The 22,105-nt window shown below is 34.3% G+C and overlaps 1 protein-coding gene across 1 annotated transcript in view; it reads left to right on the top strand.

Annotated features, from left to right (window-relative positions):
• The window catches only part of CHORDC1 (cysteine and histidine rich domain containing 1), a gene marked incomplete at its 5' end in the record, with an annotated part of 41,566 nt that overhangs the window by 485 nt on the left and 18,976 nt on the right, over window positions 1-22,105 (top strand). The window contains 10 exons of the mRNA XM_079707576.1: window positions 2,989-3,038; window positions 5,771-5,827; window positions 8,168-8,325; window positions 9,851-9,954; window positions 11,101-11,159; window positions 15,434-15,504; window positions 16,729-16,834; window positions 18,520-18,639; window positions 19,378-19,440; window positions 19,726-19,872. Of these exons, the coding sequence (XP_079563702.1) occupies window positions 2,989-3,038; window positions 5,771-5,827; window positions 8,168-8,325; window positions 9,851-9,954; window positions 11,101-11,159; window positions 15,434-15,504; window positions 16,729-16,834; window positions 18,520-18,639; window positions 19,378-19,440; window positions 19,726-19,872 (935 nt within the window). The remainder of the gene's footprint in view (window positions 1-2,988; window positions 3,039-5,770; window positions 5,828-8,167; window positions 8,326-9,850; window positions 9,955-11,100; window positions 11,160-15,433; window positions 15,505-16,728; window positions 16,835-18,519; window positions 18,640-19,377; window positions 19,441-19,725; window positions 19,873-22,105) is intronic.

Consider the following 22,105-nt stretch of genomic DNA (forward strand, 5'->3'; position numbering starts at 1 on the left):
AGGGTTGGGCGGCGGGCGGGTTATCCTAGCGTTTAAGTTCGGCCTCTTTCTATTAGTATAGAAGTGTATTTGTCTAAAAGCCTGCTGTCGATTTATTCATTCGACCCACTCACTGTTTTAACCTTACTCTTTAAAACGTTCTCGGTTAAGAAAATTATTTTGTATCTTTACGCTGTTAAGTTTTGATACATCCGCCCAAATGGGACATACATTCCTCATCCTTTACTTTGTAGCCATGTTTGTTGGGTATTTTTGCAATGGCCTTTCCATTTAGTACCATGCGGTCTATAGGATACAGTGATTGAATGTCCTCTACAGCACCCAGGTGTAGAGTTAAGGATGTAAGGTGAAGGTTAGTGATTAGACTAGGTGAACAATAGAACCTGACCAGTGGATTTGAATTTTGATAGGTGAATGGGATAAAGAAGTGAGTTGAATCCTTGAAAATTGTAGGCATTGTAACACTTTCTCAATTCGACTAGCATTTATTGTATGTTTTCTATATGCCAGACATTGGTCTGTCACTTTATTATGTTATTTCATTTAACCTTCACAGCAACTCTGTGAAATGTGTAGTGTGATACGCATTTAATAGAGAAGCACAGTTCAGCATGGTAGCAACGTGGTTCCTCATTGTGTACGAGATTAAAATTGATGCTTAAAAAATCTTTTTCACCTCTTGAGATGTCTTAATGTTTATTTTGGTGCACAGGTGAATTGGGGACATAATTTAAAATGATAAGATCTTTGGTAGGATTCTGAGGAAAAGATAAGCTTAATCGTTTTTATGATATTAATATGAAGTTCAGGTAGAAAATTGTGAGGCTTAAGTGGATGAAAACATTGAGGAATGAGGGGTTTCAAAGCCCTTTACTGTTGGTAGCCTGCGTAAAAAGTAAATTGCTTTAGTATCTGTACATATTTTACTTTAATATTAAAGGGAAGACTGATGCTTTGTTGAATGGGACAATATGTTTATTTATAGGGTGTTATGTACCAGCCTAATTTTAAGGGGAGATACAGCCAATTTTTTTTGGAAGTCAGCTTTGTATGTGTGAAATGGTACAGTGCCCAGGAAAGAGATGGGGGAAGCCAGAAAAATCAGAGGAGTAGACAGTCTCAAGCATTGAGCGTCAGCCGTACTAAATTTAGCAGAGAGTTCCATTAAGGTTGCTGAAAGTTTATCCACTTTAGCAAAATTGGGGTTATATTAGAGACTTAGAATAAATACTCCAAGTGAATTGGTTGATGGAAAATGGGGCTAGGGAGTAAAGACAAGAGCTAATAGCAAACTGTGGACTTGATTAGGAGAAAGTTTTATAGGATGGGAGAGGTTTTGACCTTGTGTATTGACTAAAATAAGAAGACTCCTTTCTAAGATGATAGGACATTTTCATTTGAAACAGAAGTTAAATGAGTGTTTTAAAGAGACATGGTAACTTGCATATGTTAAAAACAGCTATTCTGGAAGAAACACCTCTTCACAAACAGTATTTTATTCAATCCACACGTGTGAGGAAACTGAAACAGCTGCAAGAGGCAGAGTCAGAATTTGAGCCAGTGTCGGACTCAATGTTAAAAGCCCTTGGCTCTTAATCGCTACTGTGTTGTAGCTTCTTGCCCATAATATTACTTTGGGCAAAACTGGCAAACCTGATTTAAAAAGAAAAGAAATACTAAAGAGGAAAATGTCCATCTGCTTGTTATTTAGCAGTGATTTTCAAACTTTGTTTATATTAGTTGTATGGTTAAGACCTGACTCACTCCTACTGCCATTCTGCCAGAACTGTCCATTATTATGATCATGCCTCTTACTGTGTCAGACATTATGTGTTTTATGCCTCTGACTGTATGTAAATTTGATATTTGAAAATATTCTTCCTGTTCTCTACTTTGATTCCCCTCTCAACTTCATATTCCTCTGCATATTCATTTTTACTTTGAATCTCCTTTTTCAGCCCTCAGCTCCACTACTACCCTTAATTAATAGCATCTTCCTAAACTGGACTTACTTACTGTACCATGAAAATACCTGACACTTTTCTTGCTTCATTAGCTAGAATGGTCTCTAGGTAGTAAGGAAGGAAAACATACTGACTTAATACAGCCATAGGGAGAAAAGTACCAGAAATTAATCATTTTGCGACACCAGGAATCAGAGGTTGTAGACAGTTGAGAGCTAAACAGACGTGAAAGTTTGAGCAAAGTAGCCCTATAAGAAAATTGCACAGGTGTGGAGCTGACCTGCTTTTTCTGAGCTCATGGTGCTATCTAGCTAGGGAATAAGTGTGTCTCTTATCTGTTGTTTTGTTTTTTTTAATGTAATTCTATATATTGGTGACTATAATAAGTCCATTTTCATAAGAGTTAAGTAAAACGTGGTGGTGTAATGGGGAAGGGGTAGGGAAATAATAGACTAACAGTCATTGACAAGCCTGAAAATAGATTGTAGAATTTAAACTTCTTTTTAATGAGGTTTATATCTAGGAATTGACACCTGTGTAGGAAAATTAAATTAGCAATTAAATATTGTATCAGTTTTTTAAAATTTGAACCTGTTCTTCCAAAATATCTTTTTTTGGTAATCTCTTGGGCAACCTTTATGGATCGATGCCCATAAGAACATTTAAATTTGATAGTATTTTTGTAAAAACCGAATATGATGGTCAAAATTTGGAGCTTGAAGTTCGGGTACTAAAAAATTTTACAACGAAGATTAGAGGAAAACAAAATATAATTAGTTATACTTGAACTATTTGTGTTTTTATTTGTAGCTTTCATACTCAAATTAGAATTTTAACCCTTACTATTTTAATACAATGTTATATTAAGCACTGTGTGTCATGCATCAAATTCGAGCATTACTGAATTTTTAAGGAAAAGAAAAGTATTACCTGCATATGGAAAATGTATTATATGTTAACACTGAAGGAAATGATGATTTTTCTTCATTATAAAGTGTTTTTTTGTTGGTTTGTTTTTGACCAGATGCTTGCACATACCACCCAGGCGTTCCAGTCTTTCATGATGCATTAAAGGTAGGAACTTGATACATTTCAGTCTTTTCCCATTTGTATAGTAAACTCGGAGGTATAATACTAAATCTTGAATTTCTCATTTTTTTTTCCTCAGCTTGTGACTCTCTGCTTTCTTAATGACCATTTTGGGGTGCTTTGAGCAAGTGCTCCACTAAAGGCAAAGAGGACAGTAGATGGTGATCTTAAGGGCTTTTCCAGTTATAAAATTGTTACTTTTATCCCAACTCTCACTTTCAGTGCCCCTCATTTCTTCACTTTGAGGGGAAATGAAAGCAATTGTAGAAGCCATAACACTTCTTAATCTTTCAATATATCAGGCAGGTGCTGTTTAATAAGAGCAGCTCTGAATTTTAGGGACCATTATTATAAATACTTAACAGTGCCACTCTTGGGACAGATATGAAAGTTTAGAGTAATACCATACAGAAAAGAGATGCCACCTGTTTTCCTTGATGTTCTGTAGATTTAGAGAAATAATAGAATATTGTTTGATCAGGTTTTTTGTGTTGGGTTTATTGATCTTTTAAAATTTATGATAATGTGGTAAATGTTCCCTCGTATATCTCAAAAGAAACTGTTGCAGTGTGGCTGCCATGATTTTAGGTATTCTTAGGAACATAAACAGTCCTATGTGTTTATATATTATCAATGCCCTTTGAATTTCTAATTTTACCTTTCAGGGAGTAGTTGGACCTTTCTGGTTTTTAACTGTTAGCCACATATAAACAATGATGTACAAGCAGATAGCAAGTTTATGTTAATATGGTTAGTTCTGAGTGAGAAAAACAGAACAAACGTTCAGTAGGGCAAATTATGATCTGACTCTTCCTTACATCTTTTTAGCCTCTTTACAAGCTTTTATGATGATGGAAACTGTGGTTCTGTGGGAATACTTATTTTTGCTGGGGGTGAGGGGATTTTATCTTTCCTAAATTGCCATTTATTCTGTGTTTGTTTTTCTTGTTGTATTTTGTTTTCCTATGATGTTTTCCTCCTGTCTCCTAACCATGGGCATACTTCACTTCTCAGATTTGGCTTCCTGTTTTCTCTCATTCAGCTCATTCATTCTTGTCCTTAATTTATTCTTGTCACCTCTATGCCAGTGACTTCTACAACATATTTTCATTTATCTGTGTCATTGGCAAGCACAGATGAGTTCTAAAGTGACCCCTTATTCCAAAAATAGCCTGCCTTTCAAGTTCGCTGCTGCTAGTAATGATATCACTAACTTTCTAGTCATTTAGTCCATTGCTCCTCTTTTTACTACCCAACTGTTAATTACTCTGATTAATTAAACTTACTGATTTTACTTTGAAGTGTTTTTGTTTCTTTACTCCGATTCTACTGTTTATTATTGTTTCTATAAACATTTGAAGACTTAGACTTTCCAAGCCTACTTTCCAAGCCTACTGAATTTCACAGCCCGGTAGATTTCAGGCAAAATACATAAATCAGTATGGTGTCTACTGTTGTCAGTTTTCTATTTAACCAAGTGAGAATTTAAACATTGCATTAACAGAAAAAAAAACATTTTAATATTTAAATTAGAAAAGGCATATTCAAGGAAAAGAGCAGTCCTTAAAAAAAGACAGTTTGCAACCTTATGTTTACATACTTTACCTTTTCACATTTTACTGAGGACTTCCATAGATCTCAGATCGGCAGTTGGGAACAATCTATGTCATGTATGTATCCCAATATTCCCAGAATACCTAATTCTTCATATAGAATTAAGACAATAAAGCTTTTTTCATATAAAATAACTTTACTGGTGACAATATTATCTATATTAATTAAACCTTATATTTAATTTTGTAATAATTAGTAATTTTTGATCTATATTTCAGTTCAGAGTAAAAGAAAATTAAATTTCAGAATAAAGGAAAATATGAATTGTAGAATATTTAACATTTTCCTTTTAAAAAACTTTAAGGGCATATTGTGAAAAAAGTCACTACCAAATTCTTCATGCATACATTGAGAAAAACAGTGAGGCCCAGATGGATATGTGCAAAGCTGACTCTTAGTCCGAATTTGAGACATCCCAAGCTTTGAGACTGCTACATTTTTATTTCCTTATTCTTTGTACTACATTGGAATTATAGGTGATAACTTAAAGCCATTTATTGTTTAGCTACTTGATACTTTGTTCAGAAATCTCATAGGGCATTACAGTTTCTATATTTGTATGCTTCTAGCTGAAAAGATCATTTAACCTTGAAGGATCTAACAGTGCTTAAGATACTATATGAATTAATGTTTTTCTGAAAATAGAATGCTTATTGTTGAGGAACAACTATGCTGAGTTTGTTTAGAAACTGAATTATTATAATTATTATCTCTAACTTAATGGATTTTTAAAGTAAAACACTTCACTTACTCCCTAGATCCTTTAAAATAGTTTTTAGAAATTATAGATTGCTTTTCTTATAAAAATCAAGTACTGTTCTTGAAAACAGAAGCAATTTCTGTTTCCATATTTCAAAGTGCTTCCTTTCATGATGGGTCACAGCACAAATCACTTTTAATATTGGTTAATTCATTCTTTTAAGTCAAAAACTAATCATTTCACTTGATTAGGTGAATTATTTATAACACTTAAAAACTATAAAATTATGTGTATACAGGCTACTTTGGGATTCAAGGAGATAAATCCAAATAGAGTGTTTTAGTGGGTTGTGGTTCTCATACAAATAGAGTTTTCATTTTTTTTTCCCTTTTATGTTTCTTAGGGTTGGTCTTGCTGTAAGAGAAGAACAACTGATTTTTCTGATTTTTTAAGCATTGCAGTAAGTATTAATGGGTTTCTTTCCCCCAGATTATCTCCCAAAAAATACATATTATGGGGAGCTCCAGAGTTGAGGAGTCTGATTTTGGACATCTATTGACTAGTCCCTGTTAACTCACAGATAGTACCTTTCTTTTACTCACCTCCCTTCTATGGCATTTAAAATAAGGAATTTATCTGTTTTTGAGATTAAAGTTTCAAGATATTAATTAACCACTTGTCAGTTTAGGTTTATTTTTGATAGTAGCCTTTTTTTTTAATTTTTAGTGTACTTTATTCCTTTATATACATCAAAATTACAGGCTAGAGTTTTTTCTTACAGCTTATTATTTTTCCTCTAGCTTTTTATTTATTTTTTTTATTGAAATATAGTTGATTTACAATGTTGTGTTAGTTTCAGAGGTACAGCAGAGTGACTCAGTTATATATATACCTATTCTTTTATGGATTCTTTTCCATTATAGGTTATTACAAGATATTAAATATAGTTCCCTGTGCTATACAGTAGGTTCTTGTTGTTTGATGTTAATAGTCTTAAAAGACCATCAAAAAGAAGGAACACAACAATTTAAAGCATTTTCAGTTAGGAACAGTAAATTTTTATCATATCTAAGATACCATAGAGATGCACTATTATTTTGTGTACCCTTAAGAAAGAAATCTAAAGTTGTTAATTAAATGACATACAATTTACCTTATGATTTCAAGGATGTTAAAATGTATGTATAACTCAATGGAATATAGAAAAGGTAGCTAGCATTTATTGAATGTTTACCACCTGCCAGATATGGGAAGTATTACACTGTTTTATTTAATCCTCTCAAAAAAGATCTGAATGCCATTGCCTCCATTTTACTGATGAGGAAACTGACTTTAGAAAGCCATAATTCAAAAAGACACATGTACCCCAGTGTTCCTTGCAGCACTATTTACAATAGCCAGGACATGGAAGCAGCCTAAATGTCCATCAACAGAGGAATGGATAAAGAAGATGTGGTACATATATACAATGTAATATTACCCAGCCATAAAAAGGAACAAAATTGGGTCATTTGTAGAGACATGGATAGACCTAGAGACTGTCATACAGAGTGAAGTAAGAACAACAAATATCATATATTAATGCATATATGTGGAATCTTAAAAAATTGGTATAGATGATTTTATTTACAAAGCAGAAATAGAGACACAGACATAGAGAACAAACGAATGGCTACCAAGGGGGAAAGAGGGGGGATGGGATGAATTGGGAGATTGGGATTGACATATATACACTATTGATTCTATGTATAAAATAGAAAACTAATGAGAACCTACTGTATAACACAGGGAACTCTACTCAGCTCTCTGTGGTGACCTAAATGAGAAGGAAATCCAAAAAAGGGGATATATATATATATATGTATAGCTGACTCAGTTTGCTGTACAGTATAAACTAATACAATATTGTAAAGCAGTTATACTCCAATTAAAAAATAAATAATTAAAAATAATTTTTAAAATAATAGTCATAAAGTTTTTGGAGCCATGTATGTCTCTATATATGAACTCTTTTGGAATTTGAGATCTGTTGAAATCAACTACCCTTGTTGTTAATAGAAGTAAAACATTTAAACTATTAATTTCTCTGTAAAATGATTATGCCTTATTCTTTGTGATTTAGAAAGAAATAAAGTTTTAACTGGTGGTTTCAAAAAAAAAGATTAATTAACTTGCTCGAGGTCATATAGGTAGGTAGTAGGAGAACTGAGACGCAAATTGGGGCCCTTTTGTATAAATAATTTGTAGAATTCTCTGTGTGAGATCTCCAAAATTTGTTTTCTGTAAACAAGTTTATGTTGCACCTTTAATAGAATAAGTATAGTAGATATTTATTAAGTGTAATTTAAAGGCCTGGTTTTTTTTGTTTTTGTTTTGTTTTTTTTGCGATAACGCGGGCCTCTCACTGCTGTGGCCTCTCCCGTTGCGGAGCACAGGCTCCGGACACGCAGGCCCAGCAGCCACGGCTCGCAGGCCCAGCCGCTCCGTGGCATGTGGGATCTTCCTGGACTGGGGCACGAACCCGTGTCGCCTGTATCGGCAGGCGGACTCTCAACCACTGCGCCACCAGGGAAGCCCTAAAGGCCTGTTTTTAATGCATTATTCGCATGTAAGAACTCATTTACAAATATATAAAGTTTAGAGTTCTATTTTTAGTTTCTTAAAATAAGTCAGTGTGTTAAAAGTGGAGAAAACATGCCCTTGAATTTATTAATAAAGAATTGAAAAATAGTATTTCTGTCATGGCATGTGAAGTAGATAATAGGCTAACTCTCAGTGAATGAATACCTCTCACCAATAGGGCTGTACGAAAGGAAGACATAATAGTGAGAAGCCACCCGCGCCAGTCAAACCTGAAGTCAAGACTACTGAGAAGAAAGAACTATCTGAATTGAAACCCAAATTTCAGGAGCATATCATTCAAGCCCCTAAACCAATAGAAGCAATAAAAAGGCCAAGGTATACTTTATACAGTTGTATATTTTTGTCACACTTGAATAATAGCATTTGTTCCTGGTATTTCCTTTTCTGATTTTGCGTAATATCATTTGCAGCTACTGTGTAGTTCACCCACTTTTGAACCATTTGGTTTTCTCTTAGATAATACCTTTCATTTCTATTCCCTTGAGGGCATATACACAGTAGAACTGCAGTACAGATTTGTTCACTGTGTACTCAGTTATGCTAAGGGCGGGGGAGCCACACATCTTTCTTGTGCCTTGGTGTGTATCTTTTTCACGGTGGCATAGTGGAATTCTGTAAAAGAATCGGCCTTGTCAGGGAATCAGTTTGAGTTGAAAAAGAACTTAGAGGCTTTCCTTTCCAATCTACCACTGTTTCTTAAATAATTTCTAGAACATTCTTGATAGAAAAATATTTAATTTCCTTTCTAATAATTCTATTGAAGAAGAATTTACTTCTATTTTAAAGCAGTTCATTTTAATGTTACTAACTCAGTATTTAACTTTTCCTTGTATTGAGTCAATTTCTGTTTCTTTCATTTGTCCATATTTTGCCACTTAGAACAAGCCTAGTCACTCATCTTTTGTTTGCCTAAAAACTGTTAATCTCATTACTGATCAATTTTTAATGTATTCAATTTACATGGCATATTTGTTAAAGTACTTTTAAAATAGCTTTTTGTCATTTTGCAGTAGAATTACACAGGTACTTCATACTCACCTCCTGATCCACTAGATTCTATTTTACAATTCCACACATGCATGTTGGGTACCACTGTTACACCAGGTCTTCTTCATATTGCACTTGAGTATTGAATTGTTTTAGAACCAAAATACAGGACTTAGAAAAACATGGTTTTTGGCCTCAAACATGGCCTTTGTTGATATTTTTATTCACACTGTGGACTCATGATTTTCCCAGCTTTTTCTTTATTGATCTTATGTAAATAAATTTATAGCATCTTGAATTATACCCGACCAAGATAAGAACCCAAAGAGATTTTCTGATGTTTATTTTGTTTTTTTAACCAAACTACTTAGGATGATTTTATTCTATATCATGCTTATTCATATCATGAGAAATTTTATCAAATGCCTTACTGGCTGATTTGCCAGTGGGAAAAAAATGTCAGAAAAAAACAAGAATTTTGGCATGGCTCATTATTAAATATTATAGTAGAGTCTACTATAATTGACAGGATGAGTTAATTTTTTTAAATTATGGACTGCTACTAATTTCACTTAAGAGAAAGTGAGAGAAATTAAATATTTTATCATAAATTCATTAGATAGTATTGTAGAGACTGAGGATATAGGTTTTTGTGTACTTTGTTAGTGCCTCCTATATCAGTAGGTTTTTCATTAAGGATGTAGAATGAATAACCTAGGATTTTCAGTTTTAAAGAGAAAACCTTGATTGACAAGGCATTTGGCGTATCATAAGTAGAGTCTTAAGTATATTTTTAGTACAAAGAAATATTTTGGTACATCAGTAATGGTAATAAAGTTTCCAAATTCTCCAGCTCGGATGAACCAATGACAAATTTGGAATTAAAAATATCTGCCTCCCTAAAACAAGCACTTGATAAACTTAAACTGTCATCGGGGAATGAAGAAAATAAGAAAGGTAAGATTTTGTTTTGTATTTTGTAATTTTTTCTGTTCAATTAACCAATTATCTAAAAGAGACAGGAGCAGTGTAGTTTACTGTATATAAACACGAAAAAGTAGTACATTGTACATTGTAGTATATTTGTAGAGACGTGGATGGACCTAGAGACTGTTATACAGAGTGAAGTAAGTCAGAGAAAAACAAATATTGTATATTAACGCATATATTTGGAATCTAGAAAAATGGTACAGATGAACCTATTTGCAAGGCGGGAATAGAGACGCAGACGTAGGGAACGGACGTGTAGACTCAGATGGAGGTGGGGGATGAATTGGGAGATTGGGATCGACACATGTCCACTGCCATGTGTAAAACAGACAACTAGTGGGAACCTGCTGTATAGCGTAGGGAGCTCAGCTTGGTGCTCTGTGGTGACCTAGGTGGGTGGGATTGAGGGGGGCGGGAGGGAGGTCCAAGAGGGAGGGGATATATGTATACATACAGCTGGTTCTCTTCATTGTACAATGGAAACTAACACAAAATTGTAAAGCAATTATACACCAATTTAAAAAAAAAAAGGAGTACACTGTAGTAAAGAACTTATTTTTGATTTTTGTTTACTGAATGCTGGTAAAACCACAAAATGAATATGTGGATTATTCCATTTTGCCTTTAATAAAAATGAGAACCTGTTAATTAAATATTTTTTCTTCTATTACTCATTACTTTTTAACGGTGAGTTAAAATTTTTTGATACTTGTAAACGTTTCATTGTGCGTGATATAAAATGTATTCAGTATTCTCTGACCTACACCTGGTATCTGGGGAAAAAAGTAACCCTTTCATGATTTCTCTTTTACATAAGGTTAAGTTATTGTATATAGTATTGCATTGTAGAATAGAAATGTGTCATGTCATATATCAGTTTGGGGATATAGGCAAGACTTATGATAGTTGGTTTCTTATTAGCTTTTAAGTGTATTACATGAAAGGTCACACAGAAAACTTAGTTATCTAAAATCATTTTAAAAATCAGTTTTTTTTGTATTTAGATTATTTTATTAAATACTTGTGTTATGGAATAGTTTATTTTTTAAGAATAGCACTATAGTAAACTGTTCTATTTTAATGTTTCTATTTTGGTTTTTTTCTTTGTTGTAGAAGAAGACAGTGATGAAATTAAGATTGGAACCTCATGTAAAAATGGAGGGTGTTCAAAGGTATATATTGTAAAATTTGTGTTGTGTCATGGAAGTAAATTTTTAATTTTGAGAAAAGAGTAATTGACTTAATTAGACAAACATTTGGGTGCCTTTTATGTGTTGGGTACTATTCCGTGGAGCAGGGCTATTAACATGGATAAGAGACTGTCTCTAAGGAGCACTGTGTTTAATAGATCATGGGAATAAATAGTTCTAATTCAGTCAGCATTTACTGAACACTTACTGTGTGCCAGACATTGTTTTAGGGGCTGGGAATATAGTATTAAATAAAGCAAAAATCTCTGTTCTTATGGAGCTGATATTCTAATTTGGGGGAAGGATAACAAATAAGTTTTTAAATGCTGTGAATTTAGGTAGACTTGAAGAAAATTAAGCAGACAAGGAGATAGAGTAAAAGTATTTAAGTGCACTTGTCAGGGAAGTCCTTTCTGATATGGTGACACTAAATCAGAATTCTGAATAATGTAGCAGTTGAGTTATGTAAACCTTGGAGTAGATGTGGGAGTAGTATGTGTAGAGGCATTAGAGCTTGGCTACTCGAGAAATTACGAGAAAGGTCAGTGGGGGCTTGATAAGTGTGCGAAAGTTGGGAGTATGAGAGGCAGGCAAGATTATGGAGGTCCGTCCTTATAAGCTACAGTGAGGGGTTTGGGCTTTATTCTAAGTATAATAGGAAGCCATTGTCTGTTTAAGGAGGGCCTTTGAAAAAGATGTCTTTGGCTGATAAGTGGCAAATTTAATGGGGCAGGAGTGGAATCGGGAAGGAAAACCAGCTAGGGTGCTACTCTGGAGACCAGGCATTAGGATATGTTTTTGAGAAATGGTTAAATGTAGGATGTATTCAGACATCTCAGTGAGGCTTCTTTCTGCCTACTCTATATAATATTACACACCCTCCAACATTCCATACTCTCCTTTTTTCTCCACAGCACTTACCACCTTATTACACACTACTTGTTTTACATATTTATTTTGCTTATGCTCTATCCCATCTAACTTTCCCTTCCCTTCCCCTTTTGAACTAAGGTTAAAAGGAAAGAATGTTATTTGTTTTCTCTTTGCTGTGTCTTGAGTGCTTAGAACAATGCCTGGCACATGACAAACACGTGTGGAATGGATGATATTTGGAAGTATTAGCAGGACTTGCTAATAAACTGGAAGTGAAGCATTTAGGTCAGCGGTTCCCAACCTTTTTGGCACCCGGGACTGGTTTCGTGGAAGACAGTTTTTCCATGGACCGGAGTGGAGGCAGGGGGGACGGTTCAAGCAGTAACATGAGCGATGGGGAGCGGCACGTGAAGCTTCGCTCGCTTGCCTGCCGCTCACTTCCTGCTGTGCGGCCCAGTTCCTAACAGGCTGCGGATTGCTACCGGTCCAAGTCCTGGGGATTTGGGACCCCTGATATAGGTGATTTGTGTACCATTAACTGAGAAGGAGAAAATGGAGTTAGGGTTGGGGGCAGGTTTGCAGTCTTCATTCATGTTAAATTTGACATCACCTTGCTCATTTAGAGATGGAAATATGAATGCATTCACATGTGTATAAGGTAGAAGTAGTAGATAAAAGAGAATGATTAATTCTTGGGGTGAGGGAGATATCGTGCAAGTGGTAGGGTAATGGAGGAAGATCAGAGCAAAGGTATCCCAGGTGAACTTTGAGAAGTGAATGGCAGTTCTATAAATGGACAAAAAGGGAAAGGATATCCCAAGCAGAGGTGATAGCAGTAATATTAAAGAAAACAAAAAATAGTCAATAACAATGTTACAAAATTTGCTGATGTAAAGTTGAGTTTAAAAGAGATAAGTAGGGTCTAGATCCTGAAAGGCTTTTATACTGCTCAAAACCTTACTTTAGGTCATGCTGGCCATTGAAGACATTTTTTTAAAGTTTTTCCATTGAAATATAACATTAAATATATATAAATATGTTAATTCTATGTAAGCATAAGGGATTGTCACAAAGCAGAGCCCTCCTTATGCTTCCTCTCATTCATTATTTCCTCTCCCAAAGGGAACCACTTTTTTCTATCAACATAGATTAATTTTGCCTACTTCTGAACTTACTGTAAATAGAATCATGGAACAGGTACTCGTGTCTGTCCTCCTTTGCTTAATAAAATGTTGGTTATCTTGGTTTCATGTAGCTCTAATTTGTTCATGTTCATTGCTTAAAACATGCCATTGTTTGAATGTACCAATCAATTTATCCTTTCTACTGTCCTATAAAGTTTTTTGATTAATGTTACTGTGAACATTTTTGTGCATGACTTTTAGGATACATGTACACATTTCTTTTAAGTATATAACTAGAAATGGTGTTGCTGGTTCATAGAGTGTGTGTGTATGTGTGTGTTCGTGTGTGTATGTATGTTTAGCGTTAACATACTCCCACATAGTTTTACAAAGTAGTTGTATTTACACTCTTACCGGCAACATATTAGGCTGGTTCCTTTTGTTCTACATCTTGGTAACACTTTGTAATATCAGTTTTATATTTTAGCCATTCTGGTGGATGTGGAATGTTCCCATTGTGGCTTTTTTTTTTTTTTTTTTTTTTTTTTTTTTTTTTTTTTTGCGGTATGCGGGCCTCTCACTGTTGCAGCCTCTCCCATTGCGGAGCACAGGCTCCGGATGCACAGGCCCAGTGGCCGTGGCTCACAGGCCCAGCCACTCCACGGCATGTGGGATCTTCCCGGACCGGGGCACGAACCCGTGTCCCCTGCATCGGCAGGCGGACTCTCAACCACTGCGCCACCAGGGAAGCCCCCCCGTTGTGGTTTTAATTTGCACTTTCCTGATAACGATGTTGACTACCTTTTTGTATGTTTATGGCCATTTGGATATTCTGTTTTGTGACATGTCCAAAATCTTTATCTGTTTTTTTATTAAATTGACATTTTCTTAATGATTTTAGGAATTCTTTATATGTTTTAGCTACAAGTCCTTTGTCCTAGAGGCTATATACCTTTCCACTGTCTTAATAATGGCTTTTGATAAACAGTCTCTTCAATTTTAGTGAAATTCATCTTGTTCATCTTTTCCTTCAAGACTGGGGCTTTCTGTGTCCTATTTAAGGTATCTGTTTATTTTAGGGCCATGAGTATTTTCTCATATACAGTGGCACATTTAAATGTGCAAATGACCTGGAACTGATTATTATATATGGTGTGAGGTCGATGTAATTAAAGGACTTTAAACAAGAGAGTGATACATGTTTTAATTAGGTAGTATAGTCCAGAAATTGAAGGCAGAGAAATTAATTAGAATCTTTTAGCATAGTTTCATTGCCTAAAATCTGCTAGTGATCATGAGGAAGTTTAGCAAATTAAACTGATACATATTTTTAAGTCAGATTGACGGGATTTTGTGATAGACTACATGTGGGTAGAGGGTAAAGAGAAACTGAAGAGGACTTACAGAATTTTTGCTTTGAGAGACTGAGTGGATATGGTGCCATCAAATAAGATGGGAAGAAGAGTAGGAGGTTTGGGGGGCAGTAGTGATGTAAGTTCAGAATCTAACATATTGAGTTTTGTGTGCCTATGGAATATCTTCAGGAGGTACACACACCCCGTAATTTGAATTTACAAAAAGTAAATGTACAGAATTTTATTTTCTGTAACTGTAGGATGGTTGCTGTAAATACCAAAATAGACAGAAAATATACTACTGGCTGCATCTATGTTTTATTAACATAACTTTTTGTGAATTCATCTGTAGAGCCTTCATCTACAGCAGCAATGGGGCCCGGATCTTCCAGACAAACCCTGGATATATATATAGGTCTGCAGCTCATTTTACGCTTCGTAGGAAAAAGAAATCATCATCTGGGACTTCCAGAATTGCTTATTAGATTTTCCATTTTAATTCATAATGTTCACACAGAGTTTACTATGCACATAAATCATCCTATAACTGTATTTCTGATGAGAGTACTAATCTCTTGGTTTCAATATTCTGTAAATTTATAGAACATACCTGAATGTGTTTGGGTGTGTCCTCATATGCAAAAGTCTGAAAGTATCTGAATACATCCTTTTGCCTACTTTTATATTTGCCTTTTTCACAGGGAACTGAAACTTAAGCATATCCAAAAAGGAATCATTTTTCATTCCTTATTGGAATGGCCTGAGGTGAATTTATGAATGTTCTAGGTAATTGTTATCTCTTGGGCATTTTCATAGTTCATAGAGGTCACCAGTACTTGCAAATATATGTGAAATGTAACATTGAGATGTGAAACTAATTTTTTCATCTCTTTTTCTCTTTTAGACATATCAGGGTCCACAGAGTCTAGAAGAAGTCTGTGTGTATCATTCTGGAGTACCTATTTTCCATGAAGGGTAACTTATAAAGACTAATTAAAACTTTATGGTAGATGTTAGAAATGTTAATATGCCTTCAAACATTAAATGCCATGCAGCAATATTAGGTATTTTACTTACATTGTCATATAATTTTTACAATAACCTAGAAATGTGGGTTTTGTCTTCTTTTTACACATGGGAAAACTGAAACAAGATTACAGAGAAGTGGCCATTGTGATTCAAACCTCATGTTTTTTCCGTATTCCCTTCAATTACAGTGTGATACTCTTTCTGTTTGAGCTAAACAGGTGTTTGGTTTTTTTTTTTTTTTTTTTTTCTTTGAAAGACTGTGCTGTGCATTGTAGGACATTTGGAATTTTGGGCCCTGGGACACTAAGACATCAACATTGTGGCATCTGAGAAAACCCATACTTTTCCACAGCTCTTAGTTGAGAGCCTCTCAATATATTACGCTGTAGTTTATAGAAACGCAGTACTGTATTAAAATCTTCCACTCTGTTACCATATTCTTCAGGACTCAAACCCAAAGTTTTACTGTAATTTTTTTCTTCCAGTGTTAGATTTTTCTCAAGTAAATAATAGTGGGTTTTACCTACTTTGGGCTTGACCATCACAGGTTGTGTAAACAGTTATTTTTAGTTTGTTTGTATGTTCTCACTTTGCTGGTTTATTAAAATACGAATGTTTTCAATCTTCGGTCATACCACTTCATGGTAGCTTCATGAGGAAACTGGACTGTAAACTATCAATGAAAAGCTGATTTTGGATTTTGTGATGGTTTTAAGCATCTTCACTCAGGAACTCCAAAACTGCTATACTAAATGGCATTCTGGTTTTAACTTTAGTCTTCTGGTAGTTTTTTAAGGTTTTTTTGGGTGGGGGCGGGGGTGTTGTTGTTTTTTGTTTGTTTTTCGTTTTTTAATTTTTATTGTATAGTTGCTTTATAATGTGCCAGTTTCTACTGTACAGCAAAGTGAATCAGCCGTACGTATACATATATCCCCTCTTTTTTGGATTTCCTTCCTGTTCAGGTCACCACAGAGCATTGAGTAGAGTTCCCTGTGCTATACAGTAGGTTCTCATAGTCTTCTGGCAGTTTTAATTGTTTAGTAATTTAGACACTTGTAAGATACTAAAGTTACACACTTACTTCTTTTTTGGTTAAGTCACTTATCACTTAACACTTCTGAACTTGATTGTGAGATTTTATTGCTGAAATTTTTCTATAATTATTTACAGGATGAAATACTGGAGCTGTTGTAGGAGAAAAACTTCTGATTTTAATACATTCTTAGCCCAAGAGGGCTGTACAACAGGGAAACACACGTGGACTAAAAAGGATGCTGTAAGTAGCATTTTAAAAATAACTTTTTGGAGTGTATTTATCTGAGTCATTTTGAAGAGATTTGAGATTATTCTGTCTTTAGATTTAAAAAAGCAAGTTTTTCTCTCCGTCACACAGTAAAGTTTGATGAGCCTAAAAACTGAAGTTAATCTGAGTCAAGCTCTCTCAAAGCACTGCTCTTTGATCAAAATAGCCATTATGTATGTTGATGCAAATAGGTAGGTTTTTGTGAAATAGTTAAGCTAGTCTAAATTGAAGCATATTTTTCTGTAATTCCATACCTTGTTCCCAGTTTTTGTTTTTTAAAAATCACTTTTCTGGTCATTTGATGTTATTAATCATTTAGACTTCTGATTCTCTTTTGGCCACTTAACATCATTCAACCATGTACAGATGTACAAATACTCTTAGTGGCCGAAGAGAAGGATTGCGCACTTGTTTCATTGGGTTTGTTTTGAAAGCCTCTGCTTGCTACCAGGAAATTATCAAAAGAAAAGAGAAAGCATCAGTACCTACTTCCCTGACAGCATTTTTAAAAGACTTGTGTCTGTGTAAATAATCCCCCAAAATCCCATTAAATTGTAAGTAGGCAAGCAATTATTTGCTAAATAAACGTTTGTTAGCTATTATTAATGTATCTTAAATTAGTTTTATGTGCTGTATTGGCACTAATAACCTCAAGACAATGAACCTTTTCAGTATGTGTGTCTTTATGTTCAGATTACTTTAGGAATTCATTTAGTCTACATTTGCATATTTTATAGTTTCTGCTTTTTAATAACACATGGGTTTATGTATTATAAATGTATCCATTAAGTTATAATAATTTATCTACCACAAAACTTCTAGGAATGTTTTATTAGTAAAAAGTGAAATCTCCCTGTATTTTCTCCAAGGTTCAAAAGTTTGAAAGTTTTGCTTTGAAAAAATAAAATGTTGTTTTATGCACAAAAGTTTTCATAGTATGACCCTTGATGAAACACATTTTTTGTTATTTTTTAATGCATGTAGTTATCAGGTATTGAGTGTCTATGCCAGGTGGCTAAGGGCAAAAAAATGTAAGTCATATAAGTAATTTTAAATTCAATTAGTATAATTGTACGAAAATATAAATATTACTTTTTAAAACAGTAGTGTCTTGCAGTTTCCTGCATTAAATTACCCTCAGTTATAGAACAAATCACAATTTGTCTTTCAGATAGTTATTGTTATAGCAGTGTATCACTCATAGGTAATAATATTTTCATAATAGTAATCAAAAGATTACTTCCACAATTTCTCACCCTTTTTTGCATGTTATTATGAGAGGAAAGTATTCAATAACAACAACAGATAGTTATAACTAATCAATTATTTTTTTCCAAATTTCAGTTTGTAGAAAATAAGTGGAAAGTTCTTATGCATGAGGTTAAGATGTTGTCTGGTTTATCCTGCTAAGCAAATGTGTTTTTCACTTCAGTCTTCAAAAGTGTGTTCTCAAATCATAAAACTATAAGATTCTTTGTATTTTATTTTATTGGTTTAACTTCTTGATGGGAGCTTTAGAAGTTGTTTGTGCTTAAAAGCATTAAGGGCTCAGTTTTGTGTGGTATTTTTGTTCTCAATTTAGATGGGTCAAATTACTCTTTTTAAGAGGTTAATTATGTGGCACTTTGTAAATTGATGAAGTTTCTCTTACATTACAGGGGAAAAAGGTTGTTCCTTGTAGACATGACTGGCATCAGACAGGGGGTGAAGTCACCATTTCAGTATATGCTAAAAATTCACTTCCAGAACTTAGTCAAGTAGTAGCAAACAGTACATTGGTAAGTACACTAAATATCTTTGAGTAAAAATTATACATTATTCTTAATGTCTTATAAAATATTGATCTTGTTTGAGCTGTTTTTAAGATCTTTTAATTTTCCCCATTTGAAAATTAGTTTGAAACTACTTTCACAGAAACTTGTTTTTTTTTGTGTGTGTGTGTGGTACGCAGGCCTCTCACTGTTGTGGCCTCTCCCGTTGCGGAGCACAGGCTCCAGACACACAGGCTCAGCGGCCATGGCTCATGGATCCAGCCGCTCCACGGCATGTGGGATCTTCCCAGACCGGGGCACGAACCCGTGTCCCCTGCATCGGCAGGCGGACCTTCAACCACTGCGCCACCAGGGAAGCCCCACAGAAACTATTTTAAGTGAAAGTTTCTGCATAGTAGTTATTTCTGAAGCATGGAGATACTGTAGTAGCTTAGAATATCAAATAATAATGGAACTTAATTCTCAATATGAAACTCCAAGTTAATTTTTCTTGGTTTTTTTTCAAATTAAAAAAGTACAATATTGGTAATTAATGGTTTTTTCAAATAAAAAAAGTACAATATTGGTTTTTTAATGGTTTAAAAATGGTTAATGGTTTTTCCAAATAAAAAAAGTACAATATTGGTAATTCCTTAAAATAGCTTAAATGATTTTTATCAGTATCTTCTTATTTTTATAATCAGTGTTTTATATCATAAATCTATACTTTGGTTTTGATCAATTAATCAACTTTTTCTTTTTCAGTTAAATGTGCACATTGTATTTGAAGGAGAGAAGGAATTTCATCAAAATGTGAAATTATGGGGTGTAAGTATTATGATTCCAGCAGAATTTTTTCTTAATTTTTAAAATACCATTGTAAATAATAAAAGACAGTACTTCAGTAAGCATTGATGCAAAGTAGATATATAACTTACCATTATTTCTTACCAAAAAGTTTAGGGATAGAAATGGCCTTAGAAGCTTGGAATTTTGACTGTTAGCAATAGGCATAGGCATAGACATGAAATCTTATTTATCGTTTCAACCTACTTGCTTCTAAAACTAATAAAAGCAGCCAGGTGTACTGTAATTCTCTTTGATATGTTGCAGGTGATTGATGTAAAGCGAAGTTATGTAACGATGACTGCAACAAAGATTGAAATTACCATGAGAAAAGCTGAACCTATGCAATGGGCAAGCCTTGAACTGCCTGCAGCCAAAAACCAGGAAAAGCAAAAAGAAGATACAACAGAATGAGTTGAGAAGGAAAAGAAAGTTATTGACTATTTCAGAATTCTTAATATGTGGTGAAGTGGTGGCTTGCTGCTGTACTCTTGTTTTCTTGTTGTTGTTGTTGTTGATGATGAATCTGGCATTTCAGGGTCTACAGTAGGTCCAAGCCAAAGTCAGTTTATCTTTTTGTGCCTCCCGTATCCCTTTTGAGTTACCTAAGACTGATTATTCATTTCTCCTCACTAATAGAACTGTAGTTGTGTCTTATACTTGAAGCAGCTAGAAAATAGCTCACAACAGTTACAGCATTTCATAGTATATTATGTTAATCAGAGAAATGTAAACAAACATTTGTTTTTACATTTCTGTCTTTTATCCTGTAATTAGTAAAGCAAGATGGAATGTCAAATTTTTAATTAGTTTATTCATGAGTTTGTGTTCCTATGATACTTGAAAATCTTTAAGGAAGAGATGAAGCTCTGCATTGCTTTTTCCACTCAGCAATTAACGTTTTGTGGGGGGATTAACTTGAGGTAGTGTAGTAAGTAGTAACGGGGAATATATGCATTGATTAACAAATTTCAATTCATTTACAACTAATTGGATTAAAAATTGCATCAGTACCTATATAACTGGCTAAGCAGTATGATTTAAGAGTATAGGAAACATTATAAATAGAGTATAAAGGTATCAATTTGGTTAGAAGTCACCGTTTTATCAGACTAAGCAATAATGTTAAACATCTTTTTCCTGACTATTTATAAGGTCTTTGTATGGTGTTATGACAATTGTACCTAATTTATAGCCTACACTCTCTTAGAATCTTTTATTAGTTACAAAGATCTGGCCTCCCTGATGGAAAAGTGTCTGTAAAGTTGTTGACTAAAAGGCTTATGGAAATACATCAGGGTATCAGAAAAGTAAATATTTAAGCTTTGCTTTATGACAGTTATTACATGTTAAATAAACAAAATAGCTTATTCTTTTGGAGTTTTTTTTTTTAAGGCTTTCATGAGCAGCTTGACAATTCTAGGTGATACAATGTTGATTATGTATTGTATTTGATTAAATATAGGTATCACAGAATTAGATTGTTTAGGCTAATTGAAGTCTTTAAAGGATAGTTACTTTTTGAGGCAGTGCAGAGCTCACAAAGAAAACTGATATTAAGACGTGTTATGAAAGCCGAAACTCTGGCAGAACTTAATACGTTTGGGTATGAATTATGTTTATATAGATTAAAATGATTATTTTCTTAAGCTCCTTGAGTGTTTTTCTTTTCTTGGTATTAATGGACTTCTTATACAGAAAATTTTGCAGAAGTACGATTTTAGTTAATAGCATATCTCAGTCTACTACCCTTAACAGGTAACTATTAGATGTAGTTATATAATTCTTAAACGGTTTAGCTGCGTTAACGTATAAAGACAGAAAAATTGGCAGCCAGCTTTTCATGACACTAAAATACCATGGCAAGAAATTTTTGCAGTGAAGATTGGACTCAAATAGAGTATATGTTTCTAGTACTTGGGGTTGTATTTAAATTTTTTAAAGTTATCTTTCATAATTTTGGAACGTGGGTTCATTTGGAGACATGAAATCTTGTGTATTGTTTAGGGGAAGGATTGATAATTGATTTGATTTGAGGTAATGATTAGTAGACCCTTTTTTTTTTTTTTTTTTTTTTTTTGTGGTACTTGGGCCTCTCACTGTTGTGGCCTCTCCCGTTGTGGAGCACAGGCTCCGGACGCGCAGGCTCAGCGGCCATGGCTCACGGGCCCAGCCGCTCCACAGGATGTGGGATCTTCCTGGACGGGGGCACGAAGCCATGTCCCCTGCATCGGCAGGCGGACTCAACCACTGCGCCGCCAGGGAAGCCCTAGTAGACCCTTTTTTGATGATTCCTTCTTGAGGCTTTTTCCCCTGAGCAGTATCTTTATATGTTATGTGCCCGTGAACTATTTAAAGCAAGCATATTATTCACCTAAGAGTTAGTTACAAAGCACGGACCTTTTCATATATATGTGTGTGTATATATATATATATAATCTGTCAAAAAATGCTTATTAACTTTATTAAGTTGTTTCTCTAGAAATGCTTCATCTTTCTTAGCACTCATAGTAATTACTATAGCAAAGCAGTCAACTAATCTGACAGCTGACTCAACATGGGAAACATAAAATACCATTTTTCTTGCCTGGCACGTTTACTAGTATAAAGGAGAAAAGTGCTAAGAATTTGAACTTTTATTATTTTT

The sequence above is a fragment of the Hyperoodon ampullatus genome (genome assembly GCF_949752795.1).
Source record: "Hyperoodon ampullatus genome assembly, chromosome: 7".
NCBI lineage: Eukaryota > Metazoa > Chordata > Mammalia > Artiodactyla > Ziphiidae > Hyperoodon > Hyperoodon ampullatus.